Source organism: Penaeus vannamei, chromosome 12 (assembly GCF_042767895.1).
Source record: "Penaeus vannamei isolate JL-2024 chromosome 12, ASM4276789v1, whole genome shotgun sequence".
Classification (NCBI taxonomy): Eukaryota; Metazoa; Arthropoda; class Malacostraca; order Decapoda; family Penaeidae; genus Penaeus; species Penaeus vannamei.
This window is the reverse complement of record NC_091560.1, coordinates 37,493,739-37,503,215: the sequence shown is the minus strand read 5'-3', so window position 1 is coordinate 37,503,215 and position 9,477 is coordinate 37,493,739. Positions and strand designations below refer to the sequence as shown.

Genomic DNA, 9,477 nt, shown 5'->3' with positions numbered 1-9,477 from the left:
CTCACTGTCATATACGATTTTGAAGGTAATTTAATTAGTTTTAAGGAAAGATTAAACTTTGCGATTAATCATTAGATATCCTTTATATGTATATTTGTAAACACCTAATCTATTCGAATATACTGAAGACATTTTGCATTTTTACGCAGTCTGTTTTTTGCAAATCCCTTAATTTTATTTTCCTTCCGTTACTGTCAAATAAGATTTACACAAAAAAGTGACAAGCTTAAGAGAATGAAAATATGAGTACTTTGTAATTATATAAAATCAAATCATACTTACATCACCCAGCCTTATTCCCTTTACAAAAGTAAGAATCGGAATTAATAAAATTCAAACACATAAACCCATGTTCTTATCCTATTCCAAACCATATGCGCGGGAGGAACGCGTGAGGTATCTCACATTCTATTGGCTATCGTTAAACCAGTTGTAGCCAATGAGGAATGAGATCTTGCCAAACTGTCTACGCAATATACACAAAAAGCTCCTTTTGCGCGGCAGAAGAAGACGGGCCCATGTAGCGTCCATTTGTAAGGGAAGCTAAAGGTAAGGAAACTTTTTATTACGAGATTCGGAGGGAATATTATCCCGTACAAGGATTTGAAGATGTTTTCATATAAATACCGATCATGAAGGTATGAGAGAGTGGATTGGTGCTGATTTTGTCTATTGGTTTATTTCAATTTGTTTATATTCATGTTTATAGGGATACGGGAGCATAAACAAAGGTTTTTTTTTGCCTGTGAATTTCCATTAATATTTTGAGTAAGAGGAAACTCCTTGTGAGTCCTGTAGATTCGGTGTTAGTGATGTTAAGGTGCATGGCGGCTAGTAAAACCAGGAAGCAGCTTTTACAATATCTAGAAATGAGTGAAAAGGTATAATTTATCGTTTTTTTCTCGATAATAAAAATTGTATTTTGGAGGCGGATTTCAGGCTAATATATTCTTAGAAAACAGTTCATTACAAATCCTTCACCTAAGATCTTTTATGTTATTTACTTTCGTGTTGTAGCTTTCAGTATTTGACAAAATTTTGTGATGTCAAGGTATACCTATTATTGCTCAAAATATTGCATCAGTTCCATGTATTTCAACTAAGTTGCTTGCCCAGAATAGTTTCAAGAGAATCTAAAGTGTTTCCAAACAAACTGAAATAAACCTGCATAAGAGTTGCAGATATTATGTAATTTAATATTGATAGATTGCAATGTATACTGCCCAGGTCCGCAACACTAACTACGGTAGCAATCCGATTGGGGCAAAGTACTATGATTAGTATGACATCCATGCCTTCAGTACTCACGCAAAGAACAAGAAACTGCCACATAGCTTAGAACTTGGCCTGGTTCCATATTTGGCAGAATGTCACCAGTGTGGTTTGCAAGATTTATCTCAAGAATATATTCTAAGGAAGTTTGTTGTCCTTTACTTGGAGTGCTTAAGGCATAGAGGCCATGGCAAATTGGGGTAATTTTTCAGTTTCACACAGCCATCCCACCTTTCAATTATTGTCTTTTGATCCAATAAACACTAGTATGTGTAAACATGTTGTCTTTTTCCATTGCCAATGACCGGTTCAGATAACAAAAGTTGTTTTCATGTTTCTGAACAATCTGTTGAAAAACATTCAAGAAATTTTGTTAAGATTTCATAATATGCACAACAAAATAATGTGGGTGATTAATGAGAAATAATATATATTGTAAAAACTGTTAGTAAAGCTTTATATTAAACTCTTTGGGGTATGAACCATGCTTCAACCTTGCAACAAAATTATATTGTTAACGGGAAAATGGTGCGTCCCCTTTGCCAATGTTTGGTTAAATGGTTCTGCACATAGATGGCTTTGCTGAAGCTTAGCCACAAAGGAGTCAATTAGTAGATCTTGTGACCTCACCTCCCTGAAAAAGCAGGAAAACACTTTTTTTTTTCTTTTTTTTACTAATGCTATCAATATTGACACATTTTTGTTATACACATTATAATTACTATATTATTACTGACATTACTAACAGCACTATTAGATACTAGAAAATATAAAAAAAATCAAGGAAAAGGGTAAACAGGTGAGACAGGTAGTTTGTGTAATTGGCTCATTGATGACTGTACTTGTGGAGCCATCTAAATGTAAAAGCAATTACTAAATTCAACACACACAATGGGCAATGGCATGTATGTACATGCCATGCCCAGCAGCTTGGGGTTAACTATATAATAACTTAGTCGCTTTTAATGTGATAGATGAATTCATGATAAATGGAAAATTGAACCACCATGTATTCATGCTAGGACTTTATGATTAGGATGATTTTGTACTAATGCCATCCACAGTTTCCCATTTCTTCTAGATTGAAAAAATAAAAAATTAAAATAAAATGAAAATTGAAAAAAAGGTTTTTATCTGGTTTAGATTAGTTGTCTCTATGGTAAGATGCTTTTATTAAACTTTTCAGACGAAAATATCTACTTTTATGAACAACAACAACAAAAAAATTACATACCTTTACAGAATAGCATCCCTATTGAAAATGAAAATTCCTATTGACTTGGTAATCATTGCATTGCAAAGTGCACTAAATAAGTTTTTTTTATATATATAATATCATTAGATTCAGAGAAAATTAACAGAGATAACGAACTTTGGCAAGGTGCCAAATATAGTACGGAGTATCTCCGTTTTTTGTTTACATAACCTTTGGTACATCCTAACTCGTAATTTTTGTGCGATTCAAATGCAGTTTGTTGCTTTCACTAGAGCCTCGGAGTCCTAAGGCTGTGTAATAGCTGAGTTTTGAATTTTGGCCTAAATGAAAAAAATATACATTTTTTAATGCTCTTAGGTCAAGCAGTCCCCCGCCAAGAAAAAAAAAAAGTAAATTCAAAAATCGGCCATTTACATGGTCTTAGGCTAGGGTTGATCTAACACAAGTATTTTTTGGGGACTATTAAGTAAAGAACTGTTAGGATGTACCGAAGACGAAGAAAAGAAAAAATGATTTTTTGCGACTATTTGGGGGGGTACCCCCTCCTATGGGGGAGCGAGGTTAAAATTATATATGAAACGAAGCGCAATTCTATACTCTATATCATGCAAAAAGAATCAATCAGTTATCTCTAACTGATATTTTTTTATGATGTAATGAGTAGGGAAAGGTGGTCATTTTCCGGGATGGTCCCCTTTAGCCATTTGTTGTTCATGGTCATTTATTATTACTCTGTCATGAAAAGATAAATTAATAAAATCTAATAATGTATATATACTGTTATCCTTTATTGAGGTTCATTAATCTAAACAAACCTGCATATGTCCCCCAAAAGTGTGCTTTTTGCTATTTCCAATGATTCGGCAAATCTCTTCAGAAAAATTTAATCTTTGCGGTTACTAAATCATATTTAATCTTTTCTTCTCTGCCACATTCACACTTCTAAAAGCACCAACATTAGATTGAAAATTGAGAGCCGTCATAATTATTTCTAAGATAAATGCATCTATTTTCCAAAGAAAAATCCTGCGGGGAATTGGGGGTTGGGGGGGATTTCGCTCATTGCAGGCGTATTAAAGAACAAAAGAAAGTGGAAAAAAAATCCCAAGCCAATTATCGTATTCCATATGATAAGGAAATTGGAAAATAGAAAACCCCGAGACAAGATTCAGCCATGGAAGATTTGACACTGCATTGTGTGAATGAATGAGAAAGTGCACCCTATCATAAATGCAAAAACAATTAGAAAAATAGCCATGTGAACCAAAAACCTTCCTAACCCAGGGGCTTTGCCTCGGAGCTCCTCCTGATCACCATATTACCCTTCTGGGGACTCTGGCCCCGGACCACCATAGTCTCAATATAATAACTTCAAAACAATATACCCTTGTGCAGCTGCATTTAATTTTTTTTCTATAGTTGTGATCTATAGAGCATAAGAAATGTAGTGTAACACAGGTATAGCTGCAGGGACCTCATATTTACTGCAAAATGACGTAAATATCCACTGCATATCACTGCTCAATGGCCTGAGTTCTTGCCTTGCCCCCTATCTAGGGAAGAAATAGAAGCTAGGCAAGGTTAGGTTTGGGGTTTTGAGAACCAGTAATATGAAATGATTATGAAGGTCTTAATGATTCGTAACGGTTTCTAGCTGTCTGCCGTGGACGTGATGTGAGAATGGTCTAAATGTGGTCTGCAAAATATTGTTGCATTACCTTTATTAGGATAACTGTTAGTTTACAGAAGATTGTGTTGTAAATGAAAAAGCTAATAATATATCATGTTGGCCTCTTACCATTTCTCCCGTAAACTCTTTATTTTGTGTGACAAAATATCGTTTAGCCAGTTCATGATTCACGATTATGAATATTAAGATAAATTCTTTGCAATAAATTCTTTTGCTTAACACGACGCACTTTCCTTTATGGCTTAATTGTGTTTTAAAGAAAAGCATCTAGGGCCATACCAAGTGGCTTCTTAGTGAATCTTTCCACCAAATAGACCTCCTCCATCCTGACTGGCAAGTTACAGACTGAAGCTACCTTTGTTGAATGCATAGGTACCTGCAAAACTTGAGTTATGATTGGTTAGAGAAACATGATGTCATTTGCTGAAACTGTGATTGGCTAGGAGCTTGATTTTTAAAAAATCTTCGTCGATTCTTTAAAGTCCCTCCACAATTCTATTGTCTGTGTATGGACAGTTGAGTCTTTAGGGTCCACAAAATTTCCAAGTGGTTTATGATTTTATGGACGTATCCGTGGCCTTTAAAAAATAAATAGACTAGTCTCTATTACGGATCTTGTTTGATACTCAACTTTCCCATAAAATGCACAGTATGATGAAACGATCATTAAACTGTGTATCAATAAAAAATAATGCAAATTTATTATTGCAACTGGTGGGAGATTACTTACACACTGATTTTAACCATAATTGGCAAAACTTTACTTTACTGTGGAGAAACTTACCTATTACGCAAATGGTAGCATGTGATTATTTAAAAGGAAGTTCATTGCTGCAGTTGTGCATATTAAAAAAGATTGTCCCATGCATTACTACATTATTTTACACTTTTTAAATTATATTTGATAATGATCCAGAATATCCTAACCTCTTTTTTAAGCACTCAATGTGTTTGAAAGGAGAGTGCATGGACTGGTGCCTTATTTGATAAATTGCCAAGATCTTTGAACCCTATTCTGCCTTGCAAGCATAGACTTTTAGGCTTTGATTAGAGATTGTTAGATAAGTTTTGCTTTTTATACTTTATACCCAGTAATTTATTTGTTTTTATGTTACTAGCATTGTCCATTGAGCAAAGAGGTTAAAGGTTTCAAAAGCTGTTAAATCTCCCTGGCAATGTAACATCAGATAAAGGATCAGTACAATCTTTTAAGAGTTTGTGTTTCTATAGTATATGTGGTGAAGTTTTGCCCTTAGCTAGAAGTACATTTAGAACTGCACTTCTGTCAGGTTGGGCATGAGACTGTAGGCCTTCTGGTACAGATCTAAGCAAACTTCAAGTGAATTTAGATAGAACAAAGGCACCAGTGTCACTTGTGCCATTCCCTTTTTCAATGAACCAATTTGTTATGTCTCATTTCAGAATTGATAGTAGAAAAAATACAAGATTTTGTACAATGAGTGGACACAATAGAAGAGCCCACAAAAGGAAAGTGGAGGAACTACAGGATGAAGATAACAGTATGTATATATGTATTTTTTGTCTCTTTTCTTCACTTCTCTCTTCCTTCATTCAGTCTCGTATTTTTCCCCTTCCCCTCATACCATCCTAGTTCCACCAATTTATGTACTTCATTACTTGGAAGAATTCTTTTGCATTATATGACTTAAATAAGCACCCATTAGTCAGAATGAGATTATATAATTTTTATCATAATTACTTTTATTAGGATCCAGCAGTGTAGCAAGAGAAGACAGAAGTTCCAGTGATGTTCCGGATACTCCAGCAATACTAACACTAACAAAAGATGACTTCACAAGATTAGACACTTCAAACTTAGATGAGGGTGAGGAGGAAGACACCAGTGAAGTGTCTCAGGTGGAAGTCCAAGAGGATGGAACTATTAGCCGGGGCACCATGTGGAGAGGGGATGCAGCAGAGACCCTTGATGCAACACAGGTAATGTGGTTGATGCAACATAGGTAATAGCAAGTTGATGGGATACATCATGCATGGTATTCAAAATTGGAAGTCAAGCAAGCATGTCTGCCAGTTAAACATTCCTTGGCCTCAAAAAATTTAGGATTTATCATCTTTGATATTGTGACTTTTATTAGTATTTTGCATTAAGGACAATAAAAGTTTTGAAAATATCTCTAGTTGTATGAAAATTATTATTATTTTTTTCCATATATTTGAACAGAGAATTATACTATATTTTCTTCTCACATCAGGTATTCTTAAGATGCAGAAGAGAGTCAAACAGTGAAAACTTTGACTGCGAGACCCAAACAGTTCACTTCAGACCAGTGAGAGAAGATACTGGAGGGGGTTCCGAGGGGTCCAAGAGAGCTACCCTAGCGACTCTCAACCTCAAGACAGTCAAGGGGGAAAATTATTCAGAGAAGGTAATGCTGAAGAAGGATAAAGAGTGCAGTGATTTTTTTTTTCTTTTTTTAATTCTGTGATACTGGTTGTACATTTCAAAGTCAATGTGGTTATTTCTTATCATCATTGTAATTATCTTTATTTATTATTGTTGATATCATCTTCATTATTAATATTATTGACAGCATTCATTATTATGAGACTACAGTTTATATGATTATGATTATTATGTTTATGATAATGATTATGATGATTGTTATGATGATGATTATTATGATGATTGTTATGATGACTATGATAATGGTGATGATGATGATGACGATGATTATTAGTGACTGCATTCGCTATCATGATTCGTAGTATTTGGCTGTTTATATGAAAGAACTATTTAATTTTCAAAACTTTACCCGAAAAGACAGCAGTAGTATATTTGCCATCACTAAGTTTTACCACTTCTCAGGGGTCTGCAAATGTGATAAAGAAGTGTTGTATCGAAGACTGTGAGTCAAGATCGGACAGAACAGAATCCAGTGTAACCTACATCCCTGTTCCCAGTGATGAAAGCAGTAGAAAACTTTGGACTCAGATGCTTGACATATCACAGTAAGTGAAACCTTATATATTATATTATATATTATAATATATTATAATAATATAATATATTATATTATATTATATTATAATAATTTGTCATATTAGGCCTATGTTCATAAAATTGCATTTGATTATGAAGAATTCTCATCCACATATCTTTATGTAGGATTCCATTATTATAGTAATTACAAGAAATTTAGTGCATGGAATATTTGAAGGACACAAAGGTTTTATTATTAAATTATTATTAAAATTATTATTATTATTTTATGTATTAAAATATTTATTATTAAAATTATTATTATTAATTTTATTATTATTTATTCATTATTTATTATTACATGAATTATTTATTCTTTATTATTAAATTTATTTAGTTATTAAAATTAATATTATTTTTTATTATTTATTCATTATTATTATTATATTTATTATTATTTATTATTTATTATATATTATTTATTATTTACTCTTTATTATTAAAATTATGAATCTTTTCTTTGTACTTTTCAGACACAGCAAGAAGAGTTCCCAGTTATATGTGTGCAGTTTACATTTACTCAGCCCTACCAAGTTAACAAAAACCAAAGGAAAAACCAGAAAGAAAAAAACCTGTGATATGGTATGTATTTGAGAGTTTTTATGAACTGTTATATATATATATTTTTTTATCAAACTCATCTTTTCATCATCTGTCCTTTTCCTCAATCACTGTCTTTATAAATCCCTTAGTGTTTTTTGTTGACGAACACAATTACCTAGAGAAGACATTTAGTTCCAATTATGGAAAAAATGCAAAGATTGCTTAGTTTTATATAGTGTGTGCCATTGAATACTGCATTGATTTATGTTTTTATCAGCTTTTAGCGGAAGAAGCTGAGAAAATCAAGATGGGTTTAGCCAGTGGAAGGCCCAAAAGAACGCCAAAACCCAACAAGAACTACGACTGGGCAGAGTTGTAAGTATTGTTTTTCAGTCTGTATCATGCTATCAGAAAGTTTTCTTAGTACTATGCTTATCTCTTTTTTTGGCCAAGAGAGTAAATGCACTGTTCATTCCTACAGAATTCCATTCATCAAGTCAGAACCACAGGAAGAAGAAGAAATAAGCCTAGAAAGTAGTCCAGGGGCTTCGATACAGCCTTCAGGCGGTCTGGCTGGACGGAGAAGGAAACAGCTACTTTCGAGTATCAAGAAAGAAGACAAAGAAAATGAAAGACCAGGTGAAGCAGAGGAATTGGAAGAGATGAATGCCTGTGAGAGTGAACCAGAAGATTACGGAGAGAATGTGAGCCAGCCCAGTCAGCTGAGATTTCCTCCGCCCAAGCCAAAAGGAAGGCCTCCCAGGATTAGAGATATTTGCACACAGACAGTGAGTTTGAGAGATTTTATTGCATATAATTGATTATTGCATATATTTGTGTTGAAGTAACATAATGTATGACTTGCTTCTCTTTGTCATATTGTACCAATTTTGGAATTAACAGAGTATCATGATATTGTTGTAACAAAAGTAGGGATTAGTTTTATATTTATGAAACCTTATTATTTTAATTTTGCATATTCTCTTCTGCAGGATGCTATGCGCAGTTCAACCACAAGACAGCCTTTGCGTGAAGTGAAAGTTCAGTGTAATCTAACTGCAGAACCTCTTCCCACCTGTCCCAGCTGTTCAAGTGTTGATTGGGAAAGGTGAGATAATACTTGTGTTATGAGCTTAACCTCCTAAAGTTCTGTTCACCATAATTGTGCACAGCCTGTCAAAAACAGGTGGAATTTTTACATGCATCATATATGATATTGTCTTTAGTTTCAACCAGTTACTGTCTGGGTGTGCATTCAGGAGTGCATGTGTGGGGTGTGTTTATTTGTGCTTGTTTTTATTATTTTTAAAATTTAGGCTTTGTTGAAAAACAATGAAAAGTATAGTTTCTTGTTGCAGAACATTTTTTTTTTAAATTCAGAAGATAAGATACAAAGAACAAGCAAGAGGGCTTATATTTTCTGAAATTTCAAGGACAGTGTTAACCAGATGAAGTTGATATAGTATTCTTTATAAGCTTTGAGTACCTCCCATAGGTTTGAGGTGTTAGAACTTCTGTGCATTTCAGTGCTACAAAAGCTGGTACCTCAACACCCTTGAAATATCAGATATATAATGTAATATTACGTGATATGGTTTACCGTTGCAAAACAGTATTGTAGGTAGCATTATCGATTACAAAATAGTTTTTCATTGCAGATTGGAGGAGCTTTTGGCAGACTGTTTACCCCAGATTGAGAGGGAGCTGTGTGACCCTCAGGTAGCAGCATGTATC

At 33.8% G+C, this 9,477-nt stretch overlaps 1 protein-coding gene across 5 annotated transcripts in view; it reads left to right on the top strand.

Moving 5' to 3' along the window:
- Nucleotides 1-432: 432 nt before the first annotated feature.
- LOC113800449 (zinc finger and BTB domain-containing protein 17) overlaps nt 433-9,477 on the top strand; it is a 24,226-nt gene continuing 15,181 nt past the window's right edge. For 2 of the 5 annotated variants that reach the window (XM_027351222.2, XM_027351219.2), the window contains exons 1-10: nt 433-549; nt 5,601-5,698; nt 5,908-6,137; nt 6,413-6,586; nt 7,027-7,169; nt 7,674-7,782; nt 8,021-8,118; nt 8,225-8,531; nt 8,736-8,851; nt 9,402-9,477. The exon at nt 9,402-9,477 is cut by the window's right edge and continues 87 nt beyond it. In XM_027351222.2, coding sequence (XP_027207023.1) covers nt 5,635-5,698; nt 5,908-6,137; nt 6,413-6,586; nt 7,027-7,169; nt 7,674-7,782; nt 8,021-8,118; nt 8,225-8,531; nt 8,736-8,851; nt 9,402-9,477 — 1,317 coding nt within the window. In that variant the 5' untranslated portion in view covers nt 433-549; nt 5,601-5,634. The other 3 variants (XM_027351221.2, XM_070128266.1, XM_027351220.2) reach the window with 3 other exon arrangements.